This window comes from Aplidium turbinatum, chromosome 10 (genome assembly GCF_918807975.1).
Source record: "Aplidium turbinatum chromosome 10, kaAplTurb1.1, whole genome shotgun sequence".
Taxonomy (NCBI): domain Eukaryota; kingdom Metazoa; phylum Chordata; class Ascidiacea; order Aplousobranchia; family Polyclinidae; genus Aplidium; species Aplidium turbinatum.
The window spans coordinates 10,390,344-10,407,263 of NC_137481.1; the positions used below are offsets into that span (position 1 = coordinate 10,390,344).

Sequence of the window (16,920 nt, forward strand, 5' to 3'; positions counted from 1 at the left end):
TTCTACTACAGCCTGCAAACAAAATGGCCCGAGAACATCTCCTCTCAACTGACTTTTTCTCAAAAAAGTTTGGTGACCCCTGCTCTCCTCTACTTATGACTGTGTAGGCTAAAACTGCCAGGAAAACCTTTCAGGGGCTTTCACAACCTGAGGATAAAGATTTCAAACCAACCCTTATTTTTGAGTTCCTTCAATGAAACATTGATATAAATTATTGTAAATCATGCGATGGCATTCGAGATTCTTGGGGGGTCGTTTACCTTCCAGTTTTTTCCTAACTGTTTTGGAGAATGAAGAGACAATGAAAAGACATTTTATTGACGTAACACAAGAACTATGATAAGACAAGAAAAACAAAAATCGCAAAAAAAGGAAGAATTAAAATAAAATATTTACGAAAATAAATCCGAAGAAATCAATTTTAAAAATAAAAACAATAATAGCCTATTCAGGAACGTACGTTGATAACAAGCAGACAAATTCTATTAAATCAATCTTAATACAAATGCTTAGCCTTGAGAAATAAACAAGAAAAAAACGGTCAAAACCGAAACTCTGAAACATATCACGAATGTGGACATCGAAATGGCAGAAAACAGAAATGGAGGAACAGATTGGTCGGATGTAATTGACGGGTGTTGTGGCCGTAAAAAGTCGGTGGCGCTAGAGACTAGCATAGATTGCTGTTGAGATCGTGAATTGGTCGCTTTTGAATGGTGTCGTCGTAGGAGTACCAACGAATTTCAATATTTGAAACCATAATTATCATAAAAATTCTCAAAATACCAGGGGGGAGGGCAGTAATTGCAAATTTTTAAGTCACTGAAAGGTGGGCTTGGATCTGTGGTCACAAGGAACTAGTATCGCAGTTGGTCGTTGTCCACAACAAAAGAACAGGCAACGTTGCATTGCGTAGTAGTTCTTTGTTCAAACAGAAGCCTCCACCATGCCTTTAGGTGGGGTGGAGGCTTCTGTTTTTTGTTCAAACAAATCTTCTGTTCAAACAAATCAACCGTGTTTTAAATTGATTCAACATCTACAGACGGTTGATTTGCTGTCTGGGAATGCATCAGTTGCCACGAAAGTCCGCCGCTGGATGACAGCGTAAAGTGCAGAATTAGCAATGTGACTTTCAAAATACTGCATGTTAGTAAGCCCTTGCTTAACGTAAAATTCGCCCACAAACTACGCAGGAAACGAATTGTAATTGCATCAGTTGAACGTTAAAGCATAGGTCAACAAGCTGAGTTCATAAAAGAGTAAGTTCATAAATCCAGTTCTTTGCACTCTTCGACAATAACTGTGGCAGGCAATGTCAAAATATATCTGTAAAGCCATTTATCTTACGGGAAAAAAAAAAGAACGACTGACTATCGCACAATGCATAGCAAGTTGTTCAACAAATTGAAAAATCTCCTTGAAATTGTCGCTCTAAGTTCTCGGGAAGACTTCTTCAAGTCCATGACCCCACCAGCAAATCAACTGTTTTTTAAAATTCAAAACTGATTGATTTGCTGTCTAGGACTTCAATTATTTGAAGATAACAATGCAATGCAAAGACAACTGGCAGTCAATCAGTGAAAGATCATCTACGGTAAAGATAGTTGCAGCTTCTCACACGATTGAGAATTAACGCACGGGGCAACATATTTCGAAATTTTCACTTGGAATCAAATAAAAGCTACAATATTGTAAAATAAAACTAGAACTACCACCACTTCTAGAATAAATAACAAAAAGTATGGTCATTTGATCAAATCACCATGTTGAAACTAATCTTAGAACATCTATAATAAAGAAAACATCGTGGATACCAATTACCGCACATTGATTGAGACGTCATCAACAGTAACGTAAGATATGACGTCATTTGAACAAAGCTATCGCAGAGATTGGTGCAAGAACAGAAGATTGGGAAAAGAAACATATAGAACTACTTTCATAACTTAAGAAACTGCTCATGTCATCAGAGGCGGCAGTATGGCCGTCCTAGCCGGCAAGTTAGTCGGATTTTGCATTGATTCAACGCTTGCAGACGTTGAATCAATGTAAAAATGACGGATTTTGCTGTCTGGGAAGCTGACGACGGCGTGCTGACGACACGGCAAGGTTTGCGCGCGTGTATTTGTGGAAGCGCCATCAGCGAATGCGAGTGAACAAATTAAGAACAGAAGTCGATTCTTTGTTGGAAGGCGACTTTGAAAACACGTTCCAGAAGCGCAAGGTTTCGTCTCCTGCTCCAGTGACGATCGCCTGGCCGTCTGGGGATGTTGCCTGAACAACAACAAACAAATTAAGAATTGTGCAACTTGAGAGCAAAATGGGTGAAATACTTGGCTGAAAATCTAGAAATGCGGAATTTCGAAACCTATACTGTTTCCACTCTATCCTTATATTGGTGTAAAATTAAATGATTATGCAATGCGCATTATGTGCAACTATGGAGATTGCAAGTATGTGAATGTTCATTTCAAATTTTCTGACTCCAAATTATACGTTGCTCAAGAATACCTTAGCAATCACAATTCGGGCAGCATGAAAGGATTTTTCGATTAGCAAACCCCAAAATAACGAGTTCTCATTAACTAAGTAACCACGTTCAACTCAAACGCCTCCCAATGCACGCCTGCGCTCACTATAGCAATATCTCCACTCACCAAGTACAACACGCGGTATGAGTGGCCGGTTAGCTTGGCGACCTGCGTTAGCGATGGGTATTTCCAGAGAAGGATTTGGTTCTGACTGTAGCCATGTGTCGAGACCAGCTCACTGGCGTGCTTCGACCAGGCCAAGTTACAAACTTGTGAACCAGTATCGACAAACTGCAAGGGTTGCTGGGTCAGAGTGTTCCAAAACCTGATGTATCTGAAGAATAAAGTCCGGTGTAATGAGCTGCGGGTTAGACGCAAGAAAAATGGCATGGACTTTAGTGTCGGTCATACATAAAACAAATTGTTTTTTTACGCAAAGCGCAATAAACCGTTAAGCAACATACAAGAAATGAAGACGTGTCAAATAAAGGAAAGAAAACTACAATAGCTAATCGAACTGAAAATTACCTGTCAGCCGTTCCACCACCAGACGCGAGCAATCCGTGCTGATGAGGTGACCAAGCAATCGCTTTCACGGCGGCGATGTGTTCTGAGTAGGTCTGCGCAGGAGTCTGTTGAAAGGACGACGAAGTGCTGGCATTCCACACCAACAGTTTGTTGTCGTTACCGCCAGAAGCGAGGAGCTGGCGATCCGGTGACCACTTGAGCCCGCACACCTGAGGATTGAGGAAGCACAAGTCAGTCAGCAACAATTGCCCTTTTTACATCGTTTTAACGTCAGATGACATTGAAACGACGTAAAAACGGCAACTGTTATCAACACGAGGTAAAGCTTTTCAAGGCAATATGGCAAAGGTGGAACAATCGTTTTAAGAAAATCACATTGCAAAAAAAACTTCAATTTGTTTTATTGTTAAAATCCTGCAATAACTTTATTGGTTGATATACTGAAGAGCGCACTGGTTAAAACTGGCTCAGACAAATTGAAATAGGTTTTATGAACGAAAAAAAACTTTCGGAAGGAAATCGAAGTAAAATTTATTAAGCGCAGATAGGAAGTTGGCCAAATTCCGCACAAGTTGACACCTTACACGTCTTCCTATGTTCTTCCGTTATCGAGATATCGCATACTTCCTGCAAATTTTCCCGCGCTTCAATTTTTCAAACTTAGGCACCGTCTAAAATTGTCGTCAGACCGAAAAAAATATTTTGGAATGGTTGTAGGCTATGTGACCAAAATTCGATCTGATTAGACCTCAAGCATTTTTGATTTCAAGAACCGTGGAAAAATGAAACGCCTTACCCTAGTATATATTGTATCTACTTGTGATTGTGCTGAAATGTCTTCTGGCTAGTTTTGCGCCGCTACTGTTTGTGTACAACTGCATGCTTTTTAGTTTTGTGCATTTTCTTATTCGAATATGGACATTCTTGTCTTATGCAAATAAATAATAATAAACTGATGTTTAATAAAATTAATTTGCGTTCTTCTGGTGACTATTTACTAGGTTACCTCGTGATGTTAAAGATGATAACTAGCTTTTGTATTTCCGACGTTTCGTCAGTCAGCACGACTGACTTTATCAAGGTGGCTAAAACAGGTTAACACAACCTGTTCAGCAACGATGGCACAACACAAAAACATACTGATAAAATGAATAGAGTAAAGCAGCAAGAATCAGAATTAAAACACGCAACAAGATACCTAGAGGTTAAACTAAATGCAGTGAATGCCTAAAACCAGTAGGCTACTTTCCAACAGCGTAAATTTAACAACTGATGTTTGCATTAGGATCTTTTTCACGATTGGCCCTGGTAAGTGGCAACAGAGTATCAAAATATTTATAGGCTATTTTAAAAAGATCATTTAACTTTAACCTACCTCTTGCTTGTGGCCAGCAAGCTTTTTGTCCGAGTTGCCATTGGCAACGGCTGATTGAGATCTGACGTCACGTTGCAATATCATTCGGTCACGGCTGCCTGACGACAGCTGGTCACCGTTCCATGCAAGGGCGCCAACACGAGCAGTGTGGCCCTCCAACTGCAATACCCGCTTGCCTGCCAGCGCGTCCCAAACCTGCACGAACCCCTTGTGGGTTCCTACAGCTACCAGGCTACCCTAAAGTAAACAAAAATAAAACAAGTTAGTGAGAACAACTCTTTGTCAGGCTTAGAACAAAAATATTACTCTATTTTTAAGCTTAAAGATGGACTTTTTTAAATGACAAAAAAAAATTACGGTTGAAACCTTAAAGACAGATACCTTCATTTCCTCATTGGCAGTGACAAGAAGCAAAAGCAATGCGGATTCTCAGAAATCTTGCTCACCTTATCGTTCCAGTTGACGGAGGTAACTGTGTCTCCTTCGGAGCCGAGGTCGCACAGACGAGTCACCTGACTGGTGCAGGCACTCCATAGGTACACGCAAGCACCAAGGCCGACGCTGATCACATGTAAAAATATGTCAACAAAACGCATACAAACATGATTTTAAAAACATTGCCTATCAAAGGGAGCGAAATGCATTCAGTCGTTATCTTTTGCGCACAGATGAGAGAAAAATTCGACCGGGCAAGCGAAGGTCGACAATCAACAGAACAACCTGTAGCAGAATTGATTCTTGTTGCGTTGATTCAACGTTTGCAGACACAACTAACATTACGAAAGCTATTATTCAACGCCTTGTGTCAGCAGCGAAGTCGAATGAAAAATGACTGATTGATGCAGTGACGTTAATAAAAGGCAGTGTTGTACGCGTCATTGAAATAATTTGACGGCGTCAGCGTCAGCGCGAATTGCCTAAAAACTTTACGGCGTAAAGGACTGCGTAAGCTCTTAAAGAAATTGACGACGTCAGCGTCAGCGCTAATTTCTAGCGCTATTTTTTGCCAGCGTCTCATAAAACGGAAATATTTCAACCAAGTTCAGGCTAACAATAGCTATAAATAAAGAGCAGGTATTATGTTTTGCCGAATGGATCAGAAACCAAACGAAATTACGAGATATAGCCTATTAAGCACAATCAAGAAACTAAAATGGTCCTGGGCAGGTCATATAGCAAGATATCAGGACAATAGATGGACTAAAAAATTAACAACATGAACACCACGAGAAACCAAAAGAAAGAAAGGAAAACCAAAAGTGAGATGGAGGGACGACATTGACAAACAATGCAATACAACCAATTGGTACCAACTAGCACATAATCGTGTAAATTGGCATGAAAAGGGGAAGGCTTACGCTTTGCAGTGGGCTCTCACAGGCTGAAAATGATGATGATGATGATTATGTTTTGAGACTGTATTGTAATTAGCTGCTCAGCCTATTAGTTATTTCCTTGCAGAAAAACAAGCATTTCAAAACGTTTGTCTGACAATCTGCTGCGTTTGGGACGCATATTTAGGGGCGCCGGAGCGATTTTTGACTGGATGGGCAGGAGTATGAAAAAAGGGCATTTTTGTTGCTGAAAGGCCAATTTTTTTGTAAGTTTTAGGATAAGATATAGCGATAATGCTCATCTATCAGCTCATTATCGAGTAATGATACAAGTGTCCGCTATACAAAGAACAATGGCACGGAAGGGCATCATGCTATTTTATATTGATGTAATAAAACTTACTGTGATGGAGAATTTTGTGTCGTGAATATTATTTTGAGGCAAAAATAGAACATTATAATTAGGCTAAAAGCGAATAGCATAAATTGTTATATTGCAAAGTGTGCAGTAGCTTACATGACCTTAAAAGGGCACCATTGCCCCCTTTTCCCTCCCCATCCATAGAAATTTGAGGGTAGGGGGCATCCGCTTCCCCTGCTCTCCCCCGCTTCCGGCGCCCCTGCGCATATTGTCCTTTCCAAGTGAAAACATGCGTTCCACAGCAGCGCTGGTTGGTATTGGTGTGTTGTATTTCAAAAACAAGTTGAAAACGTTTAGTCGGAAAGGTATCACTGTTCCAAGCGTGCTGTGATAGTTTAGCATGAATAACTCTTTTAACGAGGTCCACTGCACCAACATCGCTCTTTTTAGGGGCATAGAGCCCTTGAAATAAAGTATATTCAACGTCCGCGATGCCATTCTTGGATTTTTCGCTTTCTGTCTCTGATCCCTCGTTCTCAATACAAGGGTGATCACCATTTGGCGAACTTCTTCCGCATGTATCCCAGGGAGCCATTGCAACCAACGCAAAAGCCGGTAATTCAGATGAGTCGCGCTGGCCAGAATACATTGTGAAACTCTTATTGTGAAACGAGATTTTCCATGAAAACAAAAAATGACGCTTAGCGCTTGACGCTTAAAATCAGCAAAATAGTTGACGGCGCTATCACTTCCGTCAACTGAAAAATAAATTGACGGCGCTAGCCTCAGCGTCAACAAAAAGTTGACGCCGTCAAATTGACGGCGTCAACGTACAACACTGATAAAAGGCAGCCTCACGACTGGCATGCAAACGAGCATGAAGATAACAAGAGAACGCAATAAACATGTCGGTGTCAGATGAGCTGAACATTAAACCATCATGGCAGCACACAAAGTACAACCGCTTGGCTTTTCTGCAGCTCGAACTAATATCTGCTTCATAGCAGGTAATCGAGTGAGCTTGAAAACGTATCAAGATTTGAATACACAAAAGTATGACAGTCTTGCTCCATGACGCCAAATTGCTGACCTATACAATCATCTGCATAAAAGTTTGTCACAACGTTGTTAATGCGATAACGTTACTACCCAGATTTACTGTGTGGATAAGTGGCTGGTTTTCAATGTTTTTTGAGCAAAAAAAAGGTGAAAGGTATGATAGGTGAAACGTCACTTTCTGGCTACCAAAAGAAAGACGCTACATATGGTAACTCAATGAAACAATAAGTGCACGCATTTCTTCTCTGACTTACGTCACAGTACGTCATGCTGAAAACATGACGACTTCCCACTGTCAGAATATGACACAAGTCGCGACGTAATACTTAGTAGCAGAGACATTAATGACAGAGACTCATTCAAAATATTTTCTCTGAATAATGACAATTTAACGATAGCAGTCTAATATGTGTAATGTTGGGGACTTAGTTTAACGCATTAAATTACACTTTTTCTGTTTTGAAAAAACTACCCGTCAAAACACACTTGTCTCATTGAAACATTTCAAAATTGTTTCGACAATGTCGTTATTTCCGTGCAAAACCAACCTCAGCACGTTACTTGATGACCAGTCCACCAGGTTCAAATAGAAATCATCTTGCAGCTCAGGGGCATCTAGTACTTTGAAGGGAACTTTTGGAACTTTACGCATCGGTTTGCGCGGAGACCGCAGTAACGTTTGACTGAGGAACGTGAAATACATGCGTAAGACAATAGTAGAAGAAACGATTGTAATAAAATGTCAAATAAAACCTTTCTGATACTGAGAACCTAACCCATGAAAACTGCTTGAAGCCGTTGACAGGCTCTTATCAATTAGCATAGGATGCATTCCTAACCACGCAACAGTTAACCCATTCACGTTGTAAGACTGAAGATGTCGTTTTAGCGAAATCGATTTCCCATCATTAAAATGAGGCTGGTTGACTGTTGCTGCATGATAAGCAATGCATGCTATGCAGCAGATGAATTAACCATTTTGTGCAATTTAAGTTTACACACAGCAGCAGCAGCTGCATGAGGCATAATGAGAGTTATTGAAACAGGATATTGCACTTTTCGTAAATGGACGATAAAAATTGAAAGATAACATTCATTATGCTTTCATCATTTCCTGTAATAAACGTTTGGTAGAGATTACTTTGTTAAGCCACAAGCAGACGAAACCAAGTAACACCATGGCATTTTGCATTATATGAACGATACAAAAAATTCAAACGTTTTCGGCAATAAATTTAGCCCTTGTCAACCCTCTAAAAACAATTACAGTTGGATATACTGTATATATATACGCATTTTCAATGAAACTTTGGTTGAAGAACTCGCGACAGTTAGACACCACATACCTTTTACAACCGATAGGTGAAAGAGAATATGGGGAAGTGGATTCGTTGCTATCAACCTTTTTCATTCGCAATGAATACTGGAAAATCAAACAATCTCTATGTGTTCCGTTCCATGCAATCAACACAACCCCACACAGAAAAATCCGACATTTTACACATTGGATCAATGTAAAAATGACAGATTTTGCTGTCTGGGAACAACGACCGCGTACACTAAAGCGATATAATTATTAAATGGATAATTCAGATTTAGATTTTTTCTGGCCATTTACAAACCTAAAAAAGCACAGATTGCAATGCAGTAATGAATTAAAAAAAACAACAGATGCATAACAAATGGCATTCACACTGCTCCCTTGTGTTGGAGGCAAAATAGCAATAGACATATTGTACCAATATGTTCATCATGAAATAAAGTGAACGTGCATTTTTAAAAATGAATGTATTATATAATATAATACCGTATTTGCATTTTAACAAGTGTTATGTTGCATAGAAATTAACAACCAGCACACTAGTCCAGCAGCAACGTAAGAGAATTGAGATTGCTAACCTACCCTCAAAGTTGTTGCATCCAAGCTAACAAAAGTAATTATTTTTGCACTGTTTTTACGTTGCTAGATGATGAAACTATGCAAAAATGGCAACGTTTGCTACTTGCAGCACCGACTTATGTTTTTCTTGTTTCGAATTCAACACCTACTCGTTACGTTTTAACGACTCCATTTTTTTAAACGCTATATTTTAAGATAAAAATACTAATTCTAACTTTGAGAAAATAAAAACATTAAAAGAATACAAAATCAAATACAACACTGTATAATATTGTTCAAGATATGACAACCTAATTGTTGTATTTGTGGATTTGGAAAAGTAAAAAAGAATTAACATATTTACTTTGAACAAATTCTTTCTCTCAGAAGTTGGGGTTCCTGAAAATCTCCTGTCTTCAGCCTGGCCATCTTTTAGCCTGTCGATTTCAGCACCCAACAATTCGTTCTTCAGTAAACACTGGTACATCAAGCTATCTGCAAAGGTACATTATCAAATAGCAGGGTTGGTTGATTTAAATCAAATGATTTAAATCATTGATTTAAATCATGATTTAAATCAAACAATAAAAATCAAAAAAATCAATTAAAAAAATCAAATGATTTTTCATTTGCTAAAATAAAAATAAATATATACATCAACAAACGTTTCACTGCTTCTCTGTAATACAAAAGTCATATTTAAATACTTAAGGCTATAGGCTATGCATGTTTTGAAAGGCAACTTAGTTGACTTGGCAGTTCACAAACAGTGTTGTTCACTAAACATAGTTTTTGAGCAAGTTTTTTCCACTTTTGGTCTGGTTCAAGCAGAAGTTCGAAATTGATTGGGCACTGCAAAAGCTGGCGAGCTTGTATTTATGTACAAACTTATCAATGCAAAATAAACTGCAATTTTGTGTCATCTAAACTTTTATTGTTTTGGTATGGTACGTCGGTAACATATACTACACAGTTAAACTTTCTTTGCAAAAAGTCTGGTTGTAGGCTATGCATCAGTTGAGCAAAAAAGCAAAGTGATGTGTGCTCAAACGTAAGGAAAGATCTTAGTGCAGTGAGATGACAGTCTGAGACGTACCTCAATCTCGATATGCACATTATGATTTAGTATAAAGCAACATATCACACCTACTCAAAAATATGTGCAATAGACAGGCTAGCCTACAATATGATAATAAAAATGATTAAACACTTGCAAAGCAAAGGCTTTCAATCAATCAAGGGGTTAAAAATAATTCTGCTATCTTACTAAAATGATCTCTTCCTCCAAGTGGACTCGACGCTTTTTTATATAAAAAAAATCAAAAAAATCTGATTTAAATCAAAAAAATCCGATTAAAATCAAAAAAATCCGATTTTTTTGATTTTTTTAAAAAAATCATGATTTTTTCCAACCCTGTCAAATAGAAGTTTACACTTTGCTCATTTCTGAAGCTTTGTAATTTTCAATTGACAAAATAGCAAAACGAAAAACAACTGTTAATTGTTTGCGTTTTAAATAGAATTCAGTTCTTCAATTCAGGGCCTCAACAGTAACTTTGATATTAATGTTTACTCTAATCAACAACACCTTTTTTCAAAGCATAGCTACGGTTAACTGTTATTTTTTTATTCACTTGTTGATTCATTCATATCAGTTTGTATCCTCTGTGGATCCTTCTCTAGTATCATGGGCCAATCCTATAGATGTTTGCTGGTACACCCCTTCATTTTCTTTGAATTCATAGCTACAGTACTGGACAAATTGTTAACCACTTTTGAAAAAAAGGACAATTTTTCGTTTATTCTTTTTTAATTAAAATCTACACAAACTAATAGTTATTTGATGCTTATGAAATGAAAAAATAGTATTTCAATACTTTGTTTAACCACTTTTAAGGGGTTTTAGAGCAGCAATTCTTCCAGACATACCGCTTTTCAATGTTCCACAGTCCACACATACCGTTAATCTTCTTTACGGTATGAAAGGGGGCTGAATCGTTTTGGAGTATGCATGGCTTTTCTCCAATCTAGATATTATAGTCAAGTGGGGTAAAAAAAAAATTTTTTCAGAAAGGTTGTCCTAGATTTTTTAGCTTATCAAGTATGACCACTAAAGTTGGTCACAATATACAGACCATGTATGTCTATCATCCTCCAATGAAATTTTTTAAATGCATTAACTGGTTTGAAAATTATGCACAAAATACCTGAATTTTTTTTTACCCCAGCTTTGGAGTAAAAAAAAAATTTCATGGGTTAAAAAAACACCTGTTAGTAAAGCAGCTTCTTCTTCTTTATTATTATAATATTGATTTCATATGTTTTGCAATTGATTTCATATGTATATAGTGTAAATGATTCTCCACCAGAGGAAAGAAGCTTTGTGTAACTCATATATCAAGGACTGTGAGAGATGCTGAACCCATAGTCGAAACCGACCGGATGGGTCTTGATGATGATGATGTAAACGATTTTGCCCACAATTTTTGTATGCACTTTTGATTGAAATACACATTGTGAAATCGCAAAGTCTCATTTCTGTAATAAAAACAGCAGCAAGACAAAAAATTGTGTCTGGTATACTTATGCACGCCATCCTGAATTTTATCTGCAGCTCTAGTTTGAACATGCGAGTAGGCGAATAAATTTTGATGATCATGAATCCTAAAAAATCAATCAGCAGTTTGTGAATAAACATACAACTAAAAAACAACAGACAGGAAATAAAACAACAGTTTGTGTATGAATGATTGTATGTGTTGTGCACTATCGATCGATGGATCACTCTGTATTCTCAACCTGCGATATTGATCGACTAACCCGCAACACTAACCTTAACCTCAGACCCCCAATTCCAACAAACATCAATTGATTGTGCATAACACATGCATGATGCATACATTGGCACTGATGCATCCAAAAGTTTGTTTTTGTATTTTTTGGTGATATACTGCTTGGCAATTGACATAACACCAATACAAAGCCAAAATATTCCATAAAATGCACTGTTTTTTTTTACCCCAAATCAACGAATTTTATTGGGGTAAAAAAAACACCTCAATAATAATTTACACAAACATTTGGAGGCCCCAGTCTTTGTTGCATCTAGTAGCCTCACAACATAGTATTCACAATATGATATAACATTAAAACATTCATACTACCTATCACTAAAATTTAGCAAAAACCTAAACTCCTCCAAACCTTTTTTTGCACCCTTTGCTGGCCATATTTACTCTATTTAACATATCTCTTCTTTGTGAAATTCAGTCTTTTTCCTCTACCCCTCAAAGTAATCACCAGAGACCACTTAAACAGACACTAAAAAAGTTGAGTGAATATCTACTCATTTTAGATGTGAGATGGTAAGTGTTTTTTTTACTCCAATACCCCCACTATTTTTTTTTACCCCACTTGACTATACTCTCTAATTTGTGGCTTCAAGTGGGAACTCAATATGGAGATATTGAGTTCCCAATATATACTTTGCTGTGTTCATACTTTCTTTAAACTAAACAATCTGCTGGACTAATGAATAGAAACAGCACCCCACACCATTATTTTGTTGGGAATGTTTTTGATACAGGCAGATTGAAACTCCCTGTCAAATGCTTGTCCTTCCTGTTTTAAGTCTGTTACACAAAACAGCTCGAGATATTCATCAGAAAATATACCCTGAATAACGAACAGCGTTGTTGGTTTGAAATAAAGTGTGTAAAATGAATACTGCAGAATTGTACCTGTTCCCAATCTGTACAGTGCAATCACTGCATTCGCATCCCATGCAGAACCAAATGCTTTCATTTTCTCTATCAGGCAAGGCTTTTCTTCTGGGTTGATAAGTTTTCAGACCAACTTCACATAATTTCTACTGAGTTTTGTGGGAACTAAGAATCCCTGAATGGCTTAAACTGATAAAATTTTCTTTAAAATAAATCCTCTTTTCATTAAGAAGCATCTTTAACATTTTCCTGTCAAGCCTGGTTGAGGTTTTTGCATTTTCTTTCAAATTTTGTAATTCTTTTGTCTTGCATACCTTTACCATAATTAATTTTCTTTTAAATTTGATCAATAGTACAAGTGGAAAAATTCTGTTTCTTGCAAGTTTGTTCTTTTTTAAAAAAGTACTCTCCAACAACACCTTCATTTGACCCTTTTTGTAGGGACTTAAATCACTGTAGTTGCCTATTTTTAAGCATTTTAGACCTGATGACTGCAGGCTCCTGTGCAGCGCAAAAAACTATAACAACTTTTATTTTTGTATATTTGTGAATAAAGCTTTTTCTATAAGGATAAAGACAATGATTGCATTGTAGCCTACTATAGTATTGGATTAGCCAAATTGTTACCGAGCTTCATTTTAGAACTTTTACCACAAATTTTGATTTAAAAAGCAAAATGGCTAATAATTTGTCCAGTACTGTAAGTGAAACACTCATAGTTGTGAAAATCACTTGTAATCATTGAGATTAGTTTGAAGTTCTTGTAATAATAATAGCTTATCACAGCAAATGATTTTCACAAAAACATCTTGCAAAGAACCAACAATAACCTATGCCCAATCACAGAATGGAAAGAAGAATTTGTATTGAATACCTTATGCAAACTCTTACTCACTGGCCCTGGGTAGTGCCAGGAGTGTTGAATAGTACTTTTCTACCACGTTAGGCTACACAACGTTTATGTGTTTCTACTGTTGAGTTGTCAATAAATAAACAATACAATAAAACGTACTTCGCCTAGGTTAACTAAAATCCAAGGCAGAAAAATGATTTTAAAACACAACTTTGCCAAGAACAAACAACAAACCTTTTCCATTCTTATTAATATCTTTTTGCTTTCTTGATTGATTCACCGAATGTGCTGATTCTGTCTGTGGCGGTTCTGGGGGTGGTAGGGAAGATTGTTGGTGGGATTGATTCTTGTTGTTTTTCTGACTATTTTTATTTTCCGACATGAGATTAAAGTCTATGTGCCAACGTGCACCAGCCCGAGCAGGAATGAATCGATCACTGCATCGATCTGGTTTAACAGGAGATAGTCCACTGGGAGATGGAGGAAGAGAGCGAGCATGGTAGCGGCTTTTAAATGGAGATGAAGATGGCTAAAAGTTGGATGTTAGTTATTACTATGAGGAAGCTTATCAAAATATCTGTTTTTCAGTACCGTAAATAATATTCTAACAAAATTTCAACAATAGAAGCTTATACAATAAGTTAATATTTCACAAATGTCCATTGTCTAGTGGGTGAGAAATATTGAATTGATTTATGAGCCTGACTAGCCTCATCTGCTGTTTTTCAACCAGTATCACAGCGTTAACATCATTCAAGCTTGTGTTAATGATTTTACTTTACATAATAATACAGCATAAAATGCATTACCATGGGCTCCGTTAGAGGGGGGCCGCTGGAGTGATTACCCCCCCACCAATCGGAGTGGGGGGGTAACTAATGCAAAATGTATAAGAAACTGAAGCTTTCAGTAATGCAAAGGAGGGTCTGGGGGCGACCTCCCAGAAGTATATGTAATGCGATAAACCAATATGCCCCTTGTCCATGTCAAAACATCGTTCCCGCCCCTGTTTAAACTACCCCCCCACTCTCAGGAAGTGTCCGGAGCCCCTGATTACATCACATTTCTACAAAAATGAAATACCGGCAGGCTGTGGAAACTAAATGATACACTTCGTCTAACAAACATAGGTAGATAGCCTAGCTAATCATTGGAGATAGCTGATGCTTCAATATCACCGATAGATGAGATGGCAAGAATACTGTAAATGCACAGACAACAAATTAGTCACAAAGCAACAGACTAACTGATTTTTAAAGATACAGACTTACAGAAAGGATTGGTGAAATTGGTGGTCCATTTTGTTGCCTCAAAAGTCGCTTTTCAAAATCTTGATCTATTAAATTAGCCCAAACATAAACCACAAAATTGATTTCAACTGCGATATCCTTGATATCTAAAAATATTCTATAAAATTTAAATATGCAGAAATGCTAAACCCACAATCTAAGTTCTAGTTATCTTTGAAGTACCTTTTGATACACAAAAACATGAGTCTATGGATGAATAGCTAGGCTTTTAAGCTAAATTCTTTCCATATATAGGCTAAATATATTTAAAGTATCGGTAGCCTAAGCTAAAATGTAGACATAACCTAGATCAGTGGCTCCTAACTTTTTTAGCGTAATACTTACCACCACCATCATTCTGACCCCCAATGCAAATACACTTTTAGCAGAATATAAGAAAAAAAGGAGCTGGTATACAAGTCCCCCCCCCTGGTAACTCATGACAAAGACAGGACTCGACCAAACATATAGGATGAAACTACTTTACCTTTGCTTTACTGTTTACACATTTCAATCCACATGTTTTGGTCAATTCCTCTTTGTCATGAGTTACCAAGGGGGGGGGGGGGGGGGGGGACTTGTATACCAGCTCCGATAATTCTACGACAAACGTCCTAGTATCGTACCAGTATGGTATCTAAAAAATAAGCGGTGAAAGTACCTCCCGTCAACAGTACTGAGAAGAACAACACAATGAAGTAAATGTTAGCCCACTTCAAAAATATATGAAAAGGTACGGTAAAGCAGTAGCCTAATTCCCAAAACTCTAAGTCAACCTGCAAACAGATTTGCTGACGTTTACGTTTATTTAAAAGGAATTGTTCAAACTACAAACGTGCTTCAAGCTTTCGAAAAAACAAGCGCAACAACCTTACCAACTAATTCACTTCTTACTAGGCCAAGGCTAAGTTTTAGTTACAGTACATTTTTTAAACTCTTCGCTTTGTTTGCTTCCCCTTTCAGAAATCAGAACTCTGGTCTCCGAACTCCGAAGTCTGAGCCTTTCTCAACTGATAGCAGTCAACCGTAAAAAATAATTGTGACGTATGCATCAAATTTTGCGCATTCAAACAAAAATGGTCATTCAACCGGAACAGTGCTGTTCCGGATGAGGACCTAGTAGGTGTGTTTTAAAATATTATATTTATGGTTTTAAAATCTTATCTTGTTAAATTTGAAAGTTTTTATGGAAAACCTTCAGAATAAATGAAAAATTTAGAGCATGTACGGTTTTTAGAAGACCAAAAGCGAACTCGGCCGCTCCTCTGTGCGGCTGCACTGAAACCTTCCATCGTATAAAATGCTGAGAGAAAATCAATTTACTTGCAAACATACATTATTATTATTTTTAACCAAAAACAGCTATTGTAAATTGTAATGCTTGAAGATGTTGCAAACGAACTAAAACGAGCTTCCTCAATATCAAGTATTTTGGTTTCAAGCAAGTATCAACGCTGTCATTGCGTCGATTCTGTTTTTTCTGGATGTGTGCGGCGCTATTAGGCTACATGTGTTATTTCAACTGTGACAGTCAGAATTTCAGAAATTAAAATACACTGTACTGATCATAGAGAGAGGATAGTCAATCTTATTATCATTAATTATTCTGCTTCACTACAGTGGTGAACTGTACCTAACTGTTGCCTGACAATAGTCTACAGTTCACAATCGTAAATATGCAATAACAACCAATTTTGATCGCTTGAACACTGTTTGATAATTATATTTTCAGACTGAAAAGTGAAATTATTTTTTTTAACAGTTCAATTCAGTTTGTTATTATTTCCAACCATCACAACGCGTCACTTAACTTAAGCAAGAGTTTCAAAAGTTTCGTAGCGACACACTTGGAAGAACTTGCTGAACTCAAGACGCAGTTATGACGATTGATGAGTTGATGACATTGACAAATTTATGCTGTAAGCTAGGCCTATCTGTTTAGGCCTAATTAGCACACGTCAGGACATCCTGTCCGTATGCTACGTTACG

At 37.4% G+C, this 16,920-nt stretch overlaps 1 protein-coding gene across 1 annotated transcript; it reads right to left on the reverse strand.

The window, feature by feature from the left end:
• Positions 1–297: 297 nt before the first annotated feature.
• Positions 298–16,223, reverse strand: LOC145778948 (fizzy-related protein homolog). Its single transcript, XM_082590536.1, has 11 exons — positions 16,160–16,223; positions 14,914–15,038; positions 13,877–14,171; positions 9,432–9,562; positions 8,535–8,611; positions 7,737–7,871; positions 4,881–4,995; positions 4,435–4,671; positions 3,060–3,268; positions 2,658–2,865; positions 298–2,274 (listed from the first exon to the last, which is right to left on the reverse strand). The coding sequence occupies exons 1-11, from the start codon at positions 16,221–16,223 to the stop codon at positions 2,140–2,142; spliced, it is 1,731 nt and encodes a 576-aa protein (XP_082446662.1). The 3' UTR covers positions 298–2,139.
• Positions 16,224–16,920: the final 697 nt, after the last annotated feature.